The sequence below is a fragment of the Chiloscyllium plagiosum genome, unplaced genomic scaffold, assembly GCF_037043375.1.
Source record: "Chiloscyllium plagiosum isolate Xiang-an unplaced genomic scaffold, Cpla_swu_hap1 HiC_scaffold_7, whole genome shotgun sequence".
Classification (NCBI taxonomy): domain Eukaryota; kingdom Metazoa; phylum Chordata; class Chondrichthyes; order Orectolobiformes; family Hemiscylliidae; genus Chiloscyllium; species Chiloscyllium plagiosum.
In genome coordinates, this window is record NW_028270145.1 from 28,547,705 (window position 1) to 28,568,707 (window position 21,003).

The 21,003-nt window shown below is 41.0% G+C and overlaps 1 protein-coding gene across 2 annotated transcripts in view; it reads right to left on the reverse strand.

Moving 5' to 3' along the window:
• Positions 1-231: 231 nt before the first annotated feature.
• Positions 232-21,003, reverse strand: part of ccnyl1 (cyclin Y-like 1) — a 67,740-nt gene continuing 46,968 nt past the window's right edge. Inside the window, exons 6-10 of one of the 2 annotated variants that reach the window (XM_043693293.2) lie at positions 17,935-17,986; positions 15,870-15,989; positions 6,917-7,083; positions 3,767-3,929; positions 232-1,933 (exon numbers count right to left, since the gene is read on the reverse strand). In XM_043693293.2, coding sequence (XP_043549228.1) covers positions 1,817-1,933; positions 3,767-3,929; positions 6,917-7,083; positions 15,870-15,989; positions 17,935-17,986 — 619 coding nt within the window. In that variant the 3' untranslated portion in view covers positions 232-1,816. The remainder of the gene's footprint in view (positions 1,934-3,766; positions 3,930-6,916; positions 7,084-15,869; positions 15,990-17,934; positions 17,987-21,003) is intronic. The other variant, XM_087988874.1, reaches the window with a different exon arrangement.

Below are 21,003 nucleotides of genomic sequence, written 5' to 3' on the forward strand. Positions count from 1 at the left end.
GGGTTGGGGATTAAAATTAGGGACTGTACTACAAGATAGCAACTAATATATCCAATAGGAAATTTAAAGGGAACTTTTTTTTAAAAAAAAAATCAAGACTGGGTAGAACATGGAGCTCCCTAGTTTTGTTAGCATATGTGCATCTAAGGGAAAGCTAGATAGTTACATGAGAGAGAAGGGAATGAAGAATATGATAATCAGGTGATATGCAGAAGGACAGATAAACAGAGGTACTGACCTGTTAGGCCAAATGGCCTGTTTATGTACAAATTTAATGTCATTTGCTTACAAGCATTCACATTTTGTATTTAGGGTCACGTATATGTCAAGAGAATGAGACAATGTCACAAATCAGAGAACAACTGATGACTGGCAGTATGGGCCCCTATGTGTAGTGAAGACATTGGACTGCTGTGCATGATTACTTACAGGAACTGAGTGAACCAGATATGGGGCTGGCAGACCCTGACACTCAAGACACCCCCATCAGGCTTGCCTTCCCTTTGCAGACTCTCAGCTTTTTCGGCTCCCTTCCACAGCCAACATTCAGCAAAGGAAAATAATCCCCAAAATAAAAAAAACAGCAGTTTAAAACCCAGTAGCTTCTGTGGAAATTGTTTTCACACTGCAGAGTGGTGGTACATTTTTATTACAGGCTGATTACACAGTAAGAGCCCTTTATCTGAGGTAATACTGTCATCTTCAAAACGCTAAGTTTTGGACTGATGGACACATCAATTTAAGGCCCTCGATCTGAATTTTAACTTTTTTTTTCATAACAGATGCTGCCTTGCTGCTGCGTGTTACTATTATTTTTGCTTTTGTTTCAGATTCCCAGCCTTCTTGGGAATTTTTGCTTTTGGACACATTAATGGTGGTGGGACTGAGCTTTCAGCAGCATAGATGCACACATAGTCATACATCATGAGTCAAGCTGCTTATCCCCTGAGCTCCGGAATCCCAGCCCTGAATCTCTTCACCTATCTACCCTCCTTTAAAATTATCCGTGAAAACCAAGTCTTTGAACAAACCTTTTGATCACCAGTTCCAATATCACCAGTGGTTCAATGTTGGTAAGCTGGTGAAATGCCTTGAGAGTTTTTACTTCTTTAAAAAGGTGCTAAAAAAAAATGCAAGTTCTCATCTATACCAGCCAGCAAGGCAATTATATAGATAATGTCCAAAACAAATACGTCGAGGACCAGCTGGTTTTGAGGTGGGGGAGGGAAGGGAGAGGAATTATGAGGAAATGATTGGTGGCAAAAGAGAAATCTATTCCAGCTTTAAAATCTGCATCACAGGAATATGTGCGAATACATGCTGGTTAAGTCCTTCCTATGCCTGAGAGACAGCTTTACACCTGGAGAGCCTTGATGTTTGTTTAACTTGCACAGTGCACATGGTCAGTTATTCGCCCCTGTTCTGACACTATTTACTCTCACACTTGGCTTCTGTTGTCCCAGCCTACCTATAGGGTCCACACAACATGATTTCAATTTGGTTTGGATATTGTTTCTTTGAATTAGGACAAATTAAAATAAAAGCTTGAGGAACGTCTCAGTTACAGGCCTACACAGTAAGCATTAAAAATCTCCACACTGCTGTGTCAGTGTAGTGTCAAATCATTTTTTTTTCCTTCCTTCTCCTAAAAAGGGCCTTGTAGCCAGGTGGGCAACATTTAATGTTAATTTCTTAAGTGTGCTCTTCAGTGCCAGGAGCTGAGACTTGGGATTCAGCTGTAGAAAGATTCAGTCACCCAGCTGGAAGACTCTGTCTCTGCTGGTGCAATACATGCCGATGGGATAAAGTCTCCTTCCTAGGACAGGATGGCATTAGAACGACTAATTCCTATCAAATTGCCAGCGCTGAGTGACCGCCTTATAGCAGCTTTGCTCATGTCTTTGTATTTGTCCTCGCACAACCTGGAGATTGCCTGGAGAAGGGAAAAGAAAGGGATTATTGTCAGGTCCATTTGATTTTTGTTAACCTCATTTTGTTATTCTCCCCCTTTGACCAATCCACAATTTTAAGGTTCCTTCCTCCTCCAAATCGCCCATGCCATGGAATATCTGTCACCCAGCTAAAATACCCACACCCCTGTCAACGGAATAATTTGGTGTTACTGGCACACTCTTGGGAGGTATTGCCAAGCCTGGAAATTTCTGGACAATAGTATATTCCAACCTAGTTTAAAAGATTCAATACAACAGTATAGAGAATGCCGCAAAATGACTTCACAATGCTTCCCCTCCATGCCCATCTTTCCTCAAGGTATAGTTTCCAAGCCAGATGTTCTTCTATACCAAGTAGTGTTCCAGTGTGAAATGAAGGCACTTACTCAAATGTTCACTTTTGGAAAGTAATTCATCCAAATGAAATATGCACCCTTTTCAAAAATTGAATATATTTAATTCAAGAATGTGCTGATGGAGTAGAGGAATTAAAAAGGAGCAGGGAATAAGAAACATGACAAGGGGTATCACAGTGAGGCAGTGATGTGCATCTCTCAGTACTAAATTACAAACCTAGGGCCATGCCACCCCTCAAGCCAGATTCACCAATAAAAGTCAGACCATTGTTGATCTTAACATAATTAACCCATTTTGGTTCTGTAACTGTTGATGACCTTACTTAATTGAAAAACAGTTTTGAAATGTTCAGTTGTCCCCTGCATTAAGGTCAACAGTTTTTCTTCAAGAATCCTAGGTTTCTATTCTGTTGTTGAAATGTTTCCTGATCCGATCCCTAAAAGGCTCAGCTCTAATTTCAAGGATATTCCCCCTTGATCGGCACTCCCCAGCTGGAGGAAATAGCTTCACTCTCTTTACTCTAACAATTCCTTTAATCATTGTTAACATCTCAAGTACTTGTACCCCAACATTCTTCAATTGATTCACTGATGTTATTTCTCACATTACACACTATTACCAATAATAAAAACAAAGCCCGACATCCTATAGACCACGTAACATCCTTAATGCCCTAACCTCATGAACAATCAAATCATCCATTTTCCACAATGAACACAATATACCGACAGCACTTTTGCACCAATACATTCTCCTGAAAATGAATGATTTGATTGTTCATGAGGTTTGGGCATTAAGGATGTTACATGGTCTGTAGGATGTCAGGTTATGTTTTTATTATGATGCCAGCCAGGACAGTAGGGGGGTCACGAGGAGTATGTTGCTGTTTGAGGTGGTGAGGGGGATGGTGCATTTGATAAATTATGAACAATGGATTAGTAGAGGACTGGGGGTACACTGTTAGCCAAACATCATGGCCAGGAGTTAGGATATGACACAAATGTAACTTAAATTAGGAGTAAATTATTTACTGTCAGTCACAGACTTTGTGGCAGCTTCCTAAAAGGAGAGTGTGTTGGCACAAATGACATTAGTTGCAGTCCTCTGAGCTGGCAGCTAGGAGGTTTAAGGACTTGAGCACGGTGTCAGTCTGGAGAAGGGACAGTCTTTTGACTGAAATTTTAAGCCAAAGCTGTGTCAAAGGCTTCTTAGGTGGATGTAAATGGCAATTATCAAATAGCAGTTGGGTTCTCAACTAAAATCTCAAAGAAAACAGACTATCCAGTAAACTATCTCATAGCAGTTTATGCAATGTTGCTGTGTGCAATTTGGGTGCTGCACTGTCCAACTTTTCAGCAAAGTTATGTTTCAGAAGTATTTATTAGACTGGACCATTTGGAGATCTTGAAAGGCATTGTATAAATACAAGTGTGCTCGTTCTTTCTCTCAGTCATTACCTCTAGTTTCTGTGCTCGCTCTTTGCTGAGTGGCTCCAAAGGAAAATTCATATTGTTGTCATCTGCCAGAGAGCGCAGATCAAAGTAATATTTGGCGTAAACACTAGCAGGAACATTAATGTTAAACTGTAGCAGCTCCAGGAACTGTCTCTCCATCTCATTCCTGTGGGGTAAGGAAGGAACATGAGAGCCTTTCAAGAAAGAAAAAAAAAATACTCGATTGATAGAAACAGAAGATAATTAATGAGAAAGCTGAGCCACAAGCATAATTGACTTCAACAAACCAGAAACATTGGAACAAGCAGAATAAATAGCTGTGGCCAACAGCCAGACCATTGTGTTGTACCTTATGATCCATTGCAACTCTTAACATTGTTTTTAAATCTATTTGCACATTTTCACGCTCCAGGAGTTTCTAGCTCAAAGCTGTCTGCTCTCACTGGTCAAATAGCCTGTTGATACTCACCACCTATAACTGCCAATGGAAAACAGTCACTAGAGCATGGTATTAGAGGATGATTTCTATTTGTGGAATGGTGTCCTGACACAAATCCCTACCTTTGGGAAAGGAAGGGGGAATAGAGAATTTGCTTTATCTACCTGGTAATGCTGAACGAGCAAAGAATTAATTTTTCGACTGGAGCCGCTCCTACCTGCAACTGCAGGTCCTCTTACCAGTCAACAACACATTAATGGAACAACCGTCACTTAACCAAAGATAGGAAGTTTAAAATAAGAGCTTAGTTATTTAGGTGTGATGTCAGGAAACACACCTTTACATAAAGGGCAGAGGAAACCCAGAACCTATACCCTTCCCCCAAAGCTGTTGTGGTTGAAGAAGAGGATCAACTGATAAAAGTTAGATTAATAGACTTTGTTAGGTAAGAGTATGAGTGTTATTGAATCAAAGCAAGTAAATAAAGTTAAGATACAGATCAGCTGTGATCTGACTGGCAGACTCTAGGAACTGAATGTTCTAGTCCTGTTCCTAATGGGAACACAAATCGTCAGATCCAATTATTAAACTTATAGGCAGCCTCACACTATGGGTTTTCTCTCTTATTCAGTTTCACTCTCAAGGGAGTCAACTAAATCTGCAAACAATGAAGGCTAAAACATGGTTTTAAAGGTACTTCTTCAACCTGCAAAGCTAGCCAATCCATTTTCACTCCAGGTTTCTGAATCACAAAGCAGCACTCAGTGGATATATAGAAACTGAATTCATGAAACTTGACATAAGCAAGCAACAGATGCAAGCCATTCATTTAACAAATGGAAAGCATGATTGAAATGCCGGTGTTGGACTAGGGTGTACAAAGTTCAAAATTACACAACACCAGGTTATAGTCCAACAGATTTAATTGGAAGCACTAGCTTTTGGAACTCTGCTCCTTCATCAGGTGGTCACTCCACAACCACCTGAAGGGGCAGCGCTCCGAAAGCTAGTGCTTCCAATTAAGCCTGTTGGACTATAACCTGGTGTTGTGAGATTTTGAATGTAACAAATGAAAGCACAGATGTAAACACACCTTAAAAGATGAAATGTGAGGCTAATTTGCACTAAATAAAAAAAAAAGGACTGTGGATACTGGAAATCAGAACCAAAAACATAAATTGCTAGAAAAACTCAGCAGGCCTGGCAGCATCTGTGGAGAGAAATCAGAGTTAACATTTCAGGTCCAGTGACTCTTCCTCAAAACTGATGGTAGCTAGGAAAAAGTTGTTTTTTTTTGGCTAGTTTGTATCACCAGGAGTATCTTTGCAATTATAATTGGAGTACACGCAAGGTGTGAAGAAAGATGACATGAATAGGGCATTCTCTACTTCAAGCTTCATAACAGAATACATCACCCATAAATAGAATTAACAAAATAAAAAAAACTGAGCGCATACACGTGTTGTGGGGCTAGAGGAGGATAGACACAGAGAGAGAGACAGACAGAGACAGAGACAGAGACACAGAGTATTTGCGTGTGCGTGCGTGTATCAGTCCTCCTTTCTGAACTCTAGCATCGCTACAACAGATGAAAAGGATTCTTATGTTATGCATTATCAACAAATGACTCAGAGCCACTTTCACCAGGATGATAGCAGAGAGAGATTTACCGGGGAGGGAAAAATCAAACACAAAGGCCTTGGGCAGTCGTCACGGCAACAAATGGACTCTCAGAATGCTGCTGTTATCATGTCAGAGGATGAGGGCCCTTGAACCTGCAGAGGCGCATTATAGAAAGGCTTTTAACAGGAAACTGCTCTTCGTTATGCAACAGGCTAATACATAGGTAGCATATACTAGGAGTGCTGCACTTTGCTACCCTTGACATTCTACAGCCACAGAAGCCGTGCGTTTCTCGATGAGCTTTATTTAATAATTATCTTAAAATGAACCACAACGTCCACTTACTCTCATCTTTCTGAGCTTCCATTTTGAGCAAGACTGAACAAAGGCACTAATGTGAAAGACAGCCTCAACCTTCTTTTTAATTCACTTGTCATTCACTCCAACAATCACAACAAAGGTCTTAACAGAGAACATCTAAAAAGTGTAGCAAGTAAATAAAGCTGCAATATCTCACTGAAATTTGCAGCAAGCTTCCCTCGGTGTGCGACGCATGCATGTTCCAGACAGCAGTCAGGATCATTCATCCAGTTTGTTTCCCGAGCATTGAAAAATCACTCAGTACCTCTGAATGGACTGATTTTAGTAAATAAATTACAAATTCATAACTTAGACCCTAGTATTATATCGCCACCTCACACAATTAGGCTTAAAAAGGGTATCATTTAGTAAATTCTATGGTTTAAAAACATTTTTTAAAAAAGGCAGGAAGCAGCCTTATTTAGCAGCATATTAAATATTTTTGTTTACAAAGTACCCAACTTTGAATTGGAATGCACCACTTGAAAGTGGTGGAAGTAGATTCAAATGGGAATTGGACAGGCAATTGAAAAGGTCAGTAGGCCTATTGCCTCCTATATGATTCTACCCAACTATAATCAGAAGTTTTAACATGTTTCTGTCGGACTCCCTTCAGCACAACATCAAGCCGTTGTCTACTTTTATGTGGGTATGCAAGGAGCTCTAGGTTCTGTAAAGCAAACTTCAAACTGTGAACAGGTTTAACAAACAACAACTACTCAAATACTTACATATCCTCGACCGTCATGTCTTTCAGGATCTGGCAATAGTCCACGTTCCAAACAGCCTGATCATCCCAGACCTTAGAAGCAAGTAGGATGGCACCCAGCACGATCCGTTTCCAGTTACTAGGACAGATATCTATCTCAGCGTACGTCAGTAACCTTTCTAGGTATACCTGCAAGAAGCATTGTTCGATCAGTTATTAAGGCATTTACAAACAAGATCGAAAGCAAAAAAATCTACTGTGTAACAAATGCCCAAAATACTCAGCTAACTCATTCATGGGATAGGGTGTAAGGGACTGCGAAAACAACCAGTGCTGTGCAGCATACAGAGTGAAGAAGAATCATTCAAATCCTAAGACTGACTCGGAGTAGAAGCCAAGCATGTTCTTGCAGCAAGGGCTATTCAGGCTATCTTTTTACATGGATGTCACACTCAAGCACTACTGTGATACACCTGGAGGTAGAAGAATCTAGAACTGTGCTCACGAATGCCCATCTGGTTTCAGCTGCACTGCCCAAAAGTGATGGGAACTAGAGTAAGAACAGAGATCTAGACAAATTGGTCTGCTCTTACAGGTTTCTTGGCAGAGGCCTCATTGCATTGCAGCTGCAGTAACTAAGGAGTGGTAAGCCTGCTTGGTTGGGTAGTGGTGCATGTTGACCCAAGAAGAGCAAAATAATGAACAAAAATTTAAACAAAAGCCACGTCATTGTGGAACTCCGACAGATCGTGCCAGTGAATGAATGTGGATTTGAAGCTGTGGTTCACAACTAGCCAACCTCCTTTCACTTCACCATCCACAGGTGGCAAGAGTAGATCAAATAACTTCCCCACTACAGGGGAAAGAGAGGACAGAGTTGAAATTTACACCCTCCACAGCAGCGTCAAGCAATGTAGGGAGAAAGGCCAATGAGCTTTCTTGGCCTGGGTTTCAATCTCTCAATAGCAGAGAAGATATATACAAAAAACATACACTTCAACACAAAAGCAGTCGGTCACCCCAAATCAAATCTGTCCCTCTTAGCAGATAGTTTCATTGCTGGGAAAGCAGAGGACTGGAAACAAATCCATACCTAACTTCTCAGTTCAGGAGAATGCAGTACAAAAAACAAAAAGGTCAAAGTGGCATTAGATTGTATCTCCACTTCCCTTCCCCACAAAGTCCTGCAGTTTGTTGGCTTCCCTGTACAAACCAAAAACCATTGGGATAAGGTTCTGTGCGAATCAGTGCGTTTATTCTCTCGCCCACATGATCTTCGTTCATGTAGAAACATAGAGGCTTCAGACAGACAGTACTCAAGAACTTATTGCTTGCTGAGATCATTGCAGAAGAGGCAGACATGAACTCACCAGCTCTTTTGAGGACAGCTCACTTAAACTGCAATCAGAAGCATGAACTCTAAATAACTATTGCCTCCCAAACTTGGGATATGGAGAGAAGAATTCTTGCACCAAAAGAGATCACCTCAAGCAGCAGAGTCCAGGAATTAAACTTTTTGGTCACAGTTTTGAAGGTGAAAACAATGAGAAGTCAGAGTGAGACATGAAGAGAAAAGGTGCGAGGAAAGAAAAAGTAAGAGATACTCGGTGGCGTATACGAAGGGCAAATGATTTTGAGAAGCTTAACCTACCAGTCACCAAGTGAATTCTACTTACTACTTGAAGGAGTATGAATCATAAAATTGGTTCCTTTGCCAACACTTTCATCAATATGCTACAGTGTTAAGAAGAATTATGCTGATGGCAATATTTTTAAAGCATCACTTGGAAACAGGTCATTGGCTTTGAGTAGATTCGACATAATTCTGTGTTGGCGTCTCAGGTGAACACTCGCAAGAATACAGAACAACCTCGATTATCCGAACAAGGTGGACAGGGAGTATTTTGTTCAGATAACTGATAACATTTTCACAGGACCTTGAGCTTTTGTTCATATAGTCTGAAATCCGGATAATTGACACTCGGATAACCGGAGTTGTTCTGTACAAGGGACAGAAGGAGGAGTACACCATTAAGCCCATCGAACCTGCTCAACCATTTCACACGTGGCTGATCTTAGGCTTCAATCTCACTCACTCTCACCCACGCCCACCCCACCACCAACATCCTTTGACTCCCTTAAAGCCTTACATATAGTCAATAACTCGCCCTGTCAAGACCCTTCAGAATCACATCTGTTTCAATGAGAACACAACCAGCTATCCTTAGTAGCCACACACGCAGATGACAAGCAACATGAGTTCAACTGGGACAACACTACTATTATAGGACAAGCCAAACAGAGAATAGCCAGGGAATTCCTCGAGGCATGGCACTCATCAACAGATTCTATCAACAAACACATCGACCTGGACCCAATATACTGGCCACTGCAGCGGACAGCTGGAACTGACAACCGAAGTGGCAGGGACAAACCACTGCAAATGGCGGAGGAAACATCACAGAAGCGCTTCATAGGAGGCTCCCAAGCACAGAGGATGTTACCGAGACAGGGGATGAAACATCTGCAACACAAATTCCCAGCTCGGCGAACAGAACCACAACAACGAGCACCCAAGCTACAAATCTTCTCACAAACTATCATTTTTCAAAGCTCCAGAGAATCTAGGGCCATTATACTCTGCTTCTCATCACATGAAACAGGAGCAGGAATAGACCATTTGGCCCACTCCTACATTCAAATTAATCATGACCAACTTGCCCTAAGCCTCAACTGTTCTTTCGTGCCAGCTCATCACAGCCATCAATATTTCAAAAATCTACCTTCTCTTAAAATGCTTTCTATGGTAGAGAATTGCAGAATTCAGTACTGTCTGGGAGAAGAAATTTTTTTTGCACCTCAATTTTAAAACAAGGTCTCTTTTATTCTACAACTGTAGAATCATAGAATCCGAACAGTGTGGGAGCAGGGAATTCAGCCCATCAAACTATACTGACCCTCTGAAGAGCATCCCATGCAGACTCACACCCTACACTATCCCTGTAACCCTGCAGTTCCCATGGCCTATCCACCTAACCTGCACATCTCTGGACTGTGGGAGGAAACTGGGACACCTGAAGAAAACCAAAGCAGACATGGGGAGAATGTGCAAACTCCACTCAGACAGTCAGGTCCCTGGCGCTGTGAGCCAGCAGTGCTAACCACTGAGCCACCATGCTGCCCCGAGTTTGAGATTCTCCCATCAGTGAAAACATGATCTCAACATCTAATCTGTCAAGCCCAGTCAGAATTATGTACGTTTCAAAAAAATCACCCCTCATTCATCTAAACTCTAGCAATTAAAGGACTAATCAGTTGAACTGCTCCTGATAAGCCAATCCCTTTATCTTAATAACCAAGGTGAATTGCTTCTGGACTGCCAGTATCAGCACATATTTCTTAAATATGGAAACCAAAATTGTACACAGTACTTTGGACGCAGCCTTACCAGTACCCTGTGCAACTGTAACAAGACTTATTATTTTTAAACTGGGCATCCCTAAAAATAAAGACCAAAATTCCATTGACCTTAATGATCATATCTGCATGCTAAATATGCAGATTTTTAGGGATGGCACAGTGGCTCGGTGGTTAGCACTGCTGCCTCACAGTGCCAGGGATCGGGCTTGATTCCAGCCTCAGACAACTGTCTGTGTGGAGTTTGCATATTCTCCCCGCGTTTGCGCGGGTTTCCTCTGGGTGCTCCGGTTTCCTCCCATAGTCCAAAGATGTGGGGGTTAGGTTAATTGGCCTTGCTAACTTGCTCATTGTGTTCAGGAATGTATAGGTTAGGTGCATTAGCCAGGGGTAAACAGAGTAGGGGAATGGGTCTGGGTGGGTTACTCTTTGGAGGGTTGGTGTGGACTTGTTGGGTGAAAGAGCCTGTTTCCACACTGTAGGGGTTCTATTCTGTTCTAAAAATATGTGCTTCATGCTCAAGTGCACTTAAATCCCTTTGTTTATTTTAAAAAAAAATTAGTCTGCCTTTTGATTCTTCCTATCAAAGTGCATTGGTAGAAAGTGATGACTGCAGATGCTGGAGATCAAAGAGGAGAGTGTGGTGCTGGAAAAGCACTGCAGGTCAGGCAGCATTTGAGGAGCGGGAGAATCAATGTTTTAGGCAGAAGCCCTTCATCAGGGAGGCTCAAGCCAGAAGAACAGCACCACACTCAGCTTGGGGACCCTGCAGCCTGCTGGACTCTATATATAGTTCAATAACTTTGGGGATTGAGCTCTCCCCTGTCCCCACTGCAACCCCCACACACCAGGCCTTGTTATCAAAGTCTGCTATTACACACAACCCAAAGCTAGCCATTAACAGTCTCCATTAAAACCTATTCATCCTCCTAGCCAGATTATTATCCAGTCCTTTGCCTGCCAATTGTTCTTCTCCCTCTTTGGGCTCTATCCCCACCAACTGGCCCCACTCTATCTTTTGCAAACTGACACTTTCCTAGCTACCATCAGTTCTGAGGAAGGGCCATTTGATCTGAAATATTAACTCTGACTTCTCTTTACAGATGCTACCAGACCCAGCAATTTCTGTTTTTGTTTCCAATCTTCACTGGGCTACTTCTCGTGCAAGTACATCATTCCTGATGAAGGGTTTATGCCGAAACATTGATTCGCCTGCCCCTCGGATGCTGCCTGGCCAGCTGTGCCTTTCCAGCACCACACTCCAACTCTGATCTCCAGCATCTGCAATCCTCACTTTTTCTCAAGTGTGTCATTCCCCAAATATGAAGACCTAAACTGCACACACTACTCCAGGTGTGGTCTCACGAAAGCCCTGCACAATTGTAGAAAAACTGTTATTCCTGTACTCCCACATGCCTCAAAACAAAAGTCAACCTGGCATTTGCCTAATATTAAAATATCCCAAACTCTATGAACCTTTATCTAGCCTATCAACCTTTTGTGTACCACCTCATCAAATGCCTTTTGGAAATCTAGGTAAAATGCATCTACCAGCTCCATGTACAAAAAAAACTCTATGAATAAGCATTCTCTTCCATAAAACCATATTGATTTTGGTTGATCATATTATGATTTTCAAACTACATTGTTAAGAGGTCCTTAATAATAAATTCTCGCAACTTTCATGATGAATGATATCAGATTAACTGGTTCACATTCCCCTGTTTTCTCTTTCCCGCTTTTCTTCAGCAGTGCGACATTCTAATTTGTTAGCGCCACTTCAGAATCTAGGGATTTCTGGAAAACTAGAGATTTTACATTCACTTTGTCAGCAAATTTCTATTTTAGAATGCGAGGTTGTAGGGCATCTGCTCCTGGGGATCGGTCATATTTTAATTCATTTCATTTCTTCCGTTCTTTCCCCTTGCTGTTATTACTTCTCTCACCCTACATGCAACAACAGCTGGATGGTATTTAGGCTTGGGCTGAAAAGTGGCAAGTAACATTACATGCAACACCAATGCTAGGCAATGACCAACTTCAATAAGAGACATTCTAACCATTGGCCCATGACAGTCAAAGGTGTTAACGTCAGTGAATTACCCCATGCCACCATCCTGGAGGGTTACTGTTGATCAAATACTGAACTAGACTAGCCAAATAAATATTTTGACGAGAACAGCAGGTCAGAGACTGGGAATCTGAATTGAGGCTATGGGGAAAGTTACTATCTACAGGACACAGATGAGGAGTGTGATGGAATACCCACCACTTGCTTGGATGGGTGCAGCTTGACTCCATGCAGGACAAAACAGCCCACTTGATTGGCATCACATCCACGAACATTCAGTAATTCCATCACCAAAGCTCAGTAGCAGCAATGTATACCACATACAAGATGCACTGCAAAAATTGGCCAAAGTTCCTCGACAGCACCTTCTAAACCCATGACGACTTCTATTTAAAATAGTAGGATGGATAGGAACACCAGTCACAACAAGTTCCCCTTCCAAGCCACTCTTCATCCTAACTTGGAAATACATCATCATTTCTTTATTGTTGCTGGGCAGTAATCTTGGAATTCCCCTTCCCAATGGCATTGGTGAGTCTGACTACAGCACATGGACTGCTCACCACCACCTCCTCAATGACAACTAAGAAATATTGGCTGGCCAGTGACACCCACACCCCATAAATGACTAAAATAATAAAACGTCCCTGTCCATGCTTCCAAGGGACCAATGTTTACTTCTTATACAGTTGTAAAAGATTTAACAATGTTCTGTTAATAAACTTAGCTAGTTTTTTTCTTACATTCTCATTAGAAACCAAAGCTACAAGAGAATTGATCTTAGTCTAATTTGTTTCTTTTGCACAATGAAAATTGCAAACAATGTTTTAAATGAGAAAGCGAGAGCATGATGACAAAAATATCTGTACTCTCACATAAGAGTTGAGAATATTTAATGGTGTTAGGAGAAAATATAAAAAGGTAAGCACTTCATTGTCATACAGAAAGGAACAGGCAATATAATTCTATCCAGAAATCTCTTGCAGACACGGCATTCCTGTGGTTTTTCATGGTTGCCTTGGTGTCTTACCTAGGTTACATCGGTTTCACGTGCTAGGGTCAGTCTCTAGTATGATTCACTGACAGAACCAGTATAATACAGCATGAGAGGCGAACATTTGGCCCATCAAGTCTGCACAAGCTCTTTCAAACAGCAATCTAGGTTATTCCAATACCTGGTTCCCAAATTCCTCACTGAAAGCTATCAGGCAATGCATTCCAAATCCTAACCACTGAACATTTTGAAACCTTTTCTGTTTATTGACTTTGATTGGCAAAACAATCTCCTTAAACCTGAGCCTTCTGGCTGTCAACTCTTCAGCCACTGAAGCATTTCAGTTTATTCATCTGAACCCAACCTGACTTCAGTTTTACTAAATCTCCCCTCAGCCTGTTTTTGTTTAAAGAATAATTCCTCCAAGGTTGAGTCTATACACATTACTGCATCACTAACAAAATTCTCCACAAAAAAAGGATCTGCAATGCAGATGAGCTGTTAGGTAGAAAGTTGTAAATTTGCTTGTAACAAGCTTGAGATCAATCTTTTCATCCTTAGTGTGATTAGAATAGGATACTTACTAATATGCAGAAATAGTTGAGGTAAATGGCACTGAGATGAAGCTAGATAAGCAAATGAAGGAAAAAAGAAATAGAACGTATGGTGATTGTTGCAGTGACAGAGTGGAACTAGCGTAGACCAGTTCAGTCAATTAGCCTGTTGCTTTGCTGTGAATGCAACATTTACAAAACAACGGAGTTGCAAACAAATGGTTCAGATTCACAGTGCAAGTTGGCAAACTATTATGTAACATTGGCCAAAATATACTGCAGGGATGAGAAGCAATATTACCACCTAGTGGTGAGGTTCTTTTAAGAAAATACAAATACAAGCACCTCCGCTACATGCCCCAACATTCAGACCTTAAGCAACTAAAGGACTCAGCATGAGTCAGCCACTCTTATATTTCAAATTCTGAAAGTCGATGCACCACTTCACAAACAAAAATCCAAATATATTTAGAATCTTACACAGGAGTCCATTTGACTCATTGTACATGTGCGGTCTCTTGAAGGAGTTATCCAAATAGTCGTATTCCCTTGCTCTTCCCCCATGTACACGAAAATAAATATTTACACATTCCCTTTTGAAAGTTGTTATTAAATCTGCTTCCATCACTGTTTCAGATTGTGCATTCCGGGTAATTATAACACGTTCCTAAAAATAATCTCTCATCTTGACCTAGTTCTTTTATCAATTACCTTAGATCTGTGGTTAGTGTCTCTTTTATCCAGTGAAAACCGTTCCTCCCCATTTACTTTCTCAAACACTTCAGTTTTAAGCAACTTTACTGAATCTCCCTTTAACATTCTCCACACCAAGGAAAACAATTCCAGTTTTCCTAATCTCTCCACATTATCTTTGATGATTCATATTAAATAAAGATATGGAAAGCACACAGACTTCCAAGAAAACACAACTTATGCAAGTGGTGGACCTTGATGAGTTGGCAGGTATCCCATTTTTCAGGAAGAGTTAGAAGTGCAACATGGAACAGCTTGGCAGATTCATTAAGAGGTGCTTCTATGTGCATGTAGGAGACTGAAACACCACAGTATCTGACTGAAAACCCAAGGCAAAAAGGCCTCCACGAAAATGTAAGTACAATGTAGTGTGAATAGATGGCAACAATGAACATGCAACTGTTTGGTTTCATTTTAGTATGCTGTACTCAACCTTCAAATACTGAGCAGAGCCACAATTTTGTAAGATAGTATATGCTAACGGCATTCTTGTTTCAGGCTCGTAACTTGCAGAAACATTGATGAAATCATCAGTGACTGGACTTTAACTTTGAAATGGAGGAAATTCTGTTGAACACCCCATATGCAGCAAATAGGCTACACTAGGCCCTAGGAATATTCTGCAATCAGGACAGGGAACTTTTTTCAACTTGTGGATGTGGGGAAGTAGTCAGGAGTAATCTAGTTCAAGACTAGTGACAAGAGTCATTGTGCAGTGAGTTGCAGCTGTAGCTGCTAATGCTCGCTACAGCTTGATACAGAGAAACAGTAGGACAGGCCTGCAAGCAAGCAAAGAGCAAAAAACTATTTTCAGATTTATATTGTTTGGAGAAGGGAACAACACGAACAATGATTTTTCAAAAGAAAAATCATTTGCACTAAAAACAGACAATCACTTCGTAGCTCGTGTCTTTTGCTGAATGATGACTTATTTCAGGAAATATTGAACAGACCCTAGAAACAATAGCAGTTCTGCTATGGATCTCTATTCTTTTACAACTTCACCGACTTTGAGATAAACAGAAAAACTTCCAAAATCTTGCTTTGGAGACACTAAATGTGAATAATGCACAGATATTTTGTTCAGATAACGTACGTAATTAATCATTGCTGGAATGTTGCAGTTGGTGCAAAGTATTAGAAATGCATGGTACCATAGACGTATGCTCTTGGGCAAGTTCCTTACCAATGTTACTATTGCACATTCTGCAGTCAATTGGGCAGCACCAAAGAGAGTCCGTACAAACCGATATATGTGTTTATGCTCTGGGTCACGTTTATAATAATCTACTGGCACCTCTTCTCTCTGCAGCAAGATACAAAATCTCAAATAGTATATTGATAAGACAAAACAAAAACAATAATTTGACTTCCTTTACAGATGAGTTCAACGGCATTAAACAGCATTACACTCGATCATCCAACTCAGTACCAGTGCCCACTTTCTCTACATATCCGTTGATCCCTTTAACCCAAAGATTGTTGTCTGAATAGCTATACAGAGTGTGGAACATGCAGCGAGACCTGGGTGGCTTCGTACACCAGTCGCTTGGGGTGGGCATGCGGGTGCAGCAGGTAGTCAGGAAAGCAGGTGGTGTGCTGGCCTTTATAGCAGGAGGAATGGAGTGCAGAAACAGTGGCGTCTTGCTGCAAATGTACAAGGCCTTGACGAGACCACGCCTGCAGTGGTGTGTGAAATTTTGGTCTCCTTGCATGTGGAGGAACAGGGTTACTGTGCAGGGAGTGTGGCAAAGGGTTGCTGGGTTGATTCCTGGGAATGGTGGGACTGACGTGTGGAGACAGGGGAGGATTATTTTTGTTGGAGTTCAGGAAACCAAGGGATCTCTGAGGGAGGGAATCTCATGGAGACCTATGGAACTCAGACAGGGTGACTATAGGAGGGATGTTCCAGATGGCAGGGGTTCCGGAACCAGGGATTGCAGTGTGTGGATGCAGGATGGACCAGAATGAGGAGACGTTTCTTCATCCAGGGAGTGATGAGCCTGTGAGAATTTGCTCTCACGGGAACTAATCGAGGTCAAAACTTTGCATGATTTCAAGAAGGAATTGGACGTTGCACGTGGGGCTAAAGGGATCAAAGGATACAGGGGAAAGGCATAAACTGGCGATTTGAGTTAGAAGATTAGCTATAATCAAAGGCAGAACAGGCTCGAAGGGTTTAATGGCCTACCCTCCTCCTGTTTTCTATGATCACAGCTAACCTTTCAATGACTGAACAACTTGAAGGACCTCAGGAGAATATTATGTTCATGACCTGCAATCCAACTACTTAGAGGGTGCAGAACAAAGGAAACTAAATGACTCTCCCTAGTTATCCACAGTATCTGGGCACAGTACGCAGGGAGCTGTTGGAATGAAGATTCCAGCAGTGCTAGCAACCTCAGGCACGTTATGTAGCAAGTACAAACCAAGTAACTGGCTGTACGGAATGCCACAGCCAGCCCACCAGCCCTTACCTTCCTGCACAATAGACTTCCCAGTGGAATGAATGGACAATATATCAACAAATGGAACAGTTTTGCATCTGTGCTCATGCGCAGCACATGATGACTCATGCTATCTATTACCATTGCTGCTTTTTTAAATAAAGAAACAGATTATTTCATAACTTAACGGAAGTATACTGCTGAAACAACATGTCATTGCTACACAGCGCATTGCCAATCATGTGTTCTGTACAGGGCAGACTGTGTAGCACTACACCCTGCTAGCAAATACAGGGGGGAGAACAGAAACTTAAAAATAAATTGAAATCTTATCTCCTTGAAGAACCGGAGTAAGTTAACTGGTTGGCATGCCAATAAATTAGAGCTCTTATTCCTGATCCCTATCCAGCTACTCTGACAAGAGGGCTTGGCTGCTACATTCATTCTAGCATTCTGAACTACATGCAATCTGACTAAATTTTGCAGAATGAAAGTCAGAGGATAAAGGGAAAGAGGTGAAGAACAAGTACACTGGAAGAGCAATTTGATAGCTCATGTAATGGCAACAACAGGAACGGAAGTTCAAAAGGGCCAATGGACGGTAATATTTAGTATATTTCAGAAAGGTACAGACCTACTAGGTTAAACTACTAGAGTTCTGTAAATTCCAATAAACAATACAAGCTTACGGATGATCACAAGCACATTTAGACCCACCACGTCTACATAATAAACACAAGCACTATTGATGGCTTTTGAGACTGATTAATGCGGTGAGATTTGAATAAAAAGAAAAGCACTTACAGTCAGCGGGTGCATTTTCTCATCAAAAATATCTATTGATCTGTCTGAATCTCTGCAGAAAGAGCACAAGTTAACATTTACTCCTTTCATCACCTTTGTCACTTGCAAGCTAAATTCTGCTTTACTTTGCTGCCACCCTCTGGAATTTCCTTGGCTCAACCTTTTACTTGTTTCATGTTTTTTTACAGCCTTTTTAAAACTCTATCAACTGAGCTTTTAATACCCCCCCCCCCCCCAAGTGCACAGTCTATCTACACTGACTTCATTAACTGCTTCCTTTTTAAGAATTTGTTCCTCTCTATAATCATTCTGCGCAATAATAGCAGCTTTGGCATCCTTTGCCATTTCTTATATTGAGAACAAATTGCCATAAATAATCTTTAACCACCTAAGGGTCTCCCAAAATACTTTATAGCTAATGAGGTAAATGCAGTGTAGGAAATTACTCTATAATGTGATCTGGCTAATGCTTTGCAGAGTGTCCCTTCCTTTATCCTGTGAATCATGAAGGTTCTTATTACACTTAATGTTTATTACATAAACTATACAGTCTCCCATATTCAACCAACTCTATTGCATGCGAGGTTACCACTAGGTCTTGTGACTCTTCAGTTGCTGCAGAGAATTCTTTTCATTTCTCCACGTGATCAGCTTTTTTATTGCCTGATAAATTGAAATGCCTATGAGCCAACCAATACTCTGCCCATGCTGGTATCATCTCCTATACTTTGTATGCTAACCTTTGATATGGCATCTAGTCAAATGCCTTCTAGAAATCCAATTACAATACACCACCTGGTTCCCCTTTATCTACATGTTTACTTCCTCAAAAGGAACCTAATAAATTAGTCAAACACAATTTTCCTTACACAAAACTCTGCTGACTCTGCCTGATTGTACAGAAATTTACCAACTGCCCTGGTAAAACTTCCTTAACAATAGATAGCAGCATTTGACACCTTATGATAGATGTTAGGCTAACTGGCCCATAGTTTCCTAGTTTCTGTCCCTCTCCTTCCTTGAATAAAGGAATCACATTTGCTTTTTTTAAAAAATCTTATGGAACCTTGCCAAAATCTCAAATTTTGTAAAGTTTACTCTCAGAAATTTACTTCACTCTAGTGTGAAGTCCATCAGGCTTCTATTTTAGTTTGAACAATTTCCGCAGCATCCTTGCCCTGGTATTTGTAATGGCTTTAAGTTCCTTGCTCCATTTCTCAATCTGATTGATGATTATTTCTGACATGTTATTTATATCCTCTACAGTGAAGGCAGGCACAAAATAACTGGTCAATTCATCTGCCCTTGCCCTATTTTCCACTACTAATACCCATACTTGCTCAGAGAGCCAATACTTACTCTTATCCTTTCTAAACACCTTCAGGAACTTCCAGTTTTTTTATATTTCTAGCTAATTTTCACAGGTACTCTAATTCCTCCCTCCTTATTAATCCTATTAGGTTTAGTCACTCTTTGCCCTTCTATTGCATCCAATCCTCTGACAACTCATCTTTGCAAATTTATATGCTTTAATTTCAGTTAGATATTATCTTTAATGCCTTCAGTTAGATGGGGAATCCTTTCCTTAGAATCTTTCTTATTCAATGAAATATATGTTTTCTAAGTATCCTGAAATACCTGCTTAAATGTTTTCAACTGTATCTCAACTGATCAATCCTCCTGTTAAATTCTCCTGGATTTGAGGCCAAAACAGTGAATGTTTTAAGAAGGAGTTATATGCAGTTCTTAGGGCTAAAGGGATCAAAGGCTATGGAGAGAAAGCAGGCACAAGATCACCGATTTCGCTGATCACCCGTGAACATATTGAATGGTCGAGCATGCTCAAAAGGGCTGAATGGTCTACTCCTTCTTCTATGTTTCTATGCATTATTAGATTACTTACAGTGTGGAAACAGGCCCTTCGGCCCAACAAGTCCACACCGACCCGCCAAAGCGGAACCCACCCATACCCCTACATGTACCCCTTTTTACCTAACGCTACGGGCAATTTAGCATGGCCAATTCATGACCTGCACATCTTTGGACTGTGGGAGGAAACCGGAGCACCCGGAGGAAACCCACGCAGACACGGGGAGAATGTGCAAACTCCACACAGTCAGTCGCCCGAGTTGGGAGTTGAACCCAGGTTTCTGGTGCTGTGAGGCAGCAGTGCTAACCACTGTGTCACCGTGCCACACACCATTATATGTTGAACATAGTTTCCCAGTTTGCTTTAGCCAGCCCTGATTTCACACCTTTAATGGCCCTTGTTTTCATTTAAACACTAAGTCTTAGATCCACTGCCTTCTTCCTCCAACAGAAAGCAAACTTAAATTATAATACAATCACTGTCCTAACTGAGAGGTCATTAATCAACTGTATTTCACTACATATTAATAGGACTAGGATAACAGTCACTGGTTGGCCAAAAACACACTGCTCTAGGAAACTGACCCAATTAGACTTCCTGAACTCATCATCTAGGTTACCACTGCAAATCTGATTCATCCAATATATTGACTAAAATCACCTATGATTATCACTAGTTTTCTAATAAATCCCTTTTTTTTCTTGGTTACCCTGTCCTGTAGTGTGATTAATGTTCAGTGTCTATAGACCACTCTTACAAGTGACTTCTTACCTTCGCTATTTCTAATTCCTACTCAAACCGATTCTACTTTCTGATCTCCACACTAAGATCTGCTCTTTATATTGTGGCTGATATCAGCTTTGATTAACAGAATTGTCCTTCCACTTTTACCTAGCTTCTTGTCTTCCCTAAGTGTCTTGAGTATTCAGGACTCTATCTTTGTCATAGATAGAGAAACTGAAGAAACTCAGCAGATCTGGCAGCGTCCAGGGGAAGAAAGCAGAGTTAGTGCTTCAAGTCTGCTGCCAGATTTGAGCAACTTTGTTTTTTGTTTCAGATCTCTAGCATCTGCAATACTTTATTTTATCCTAGTCTTAGTCTCCTTGTAGCCATGTCTCTAAAATGGTTATCAGGTCATACATATTTATTTCTATTTAGATATAAAATCACCTTCTTTTTAAATGAACACTATGTGCATT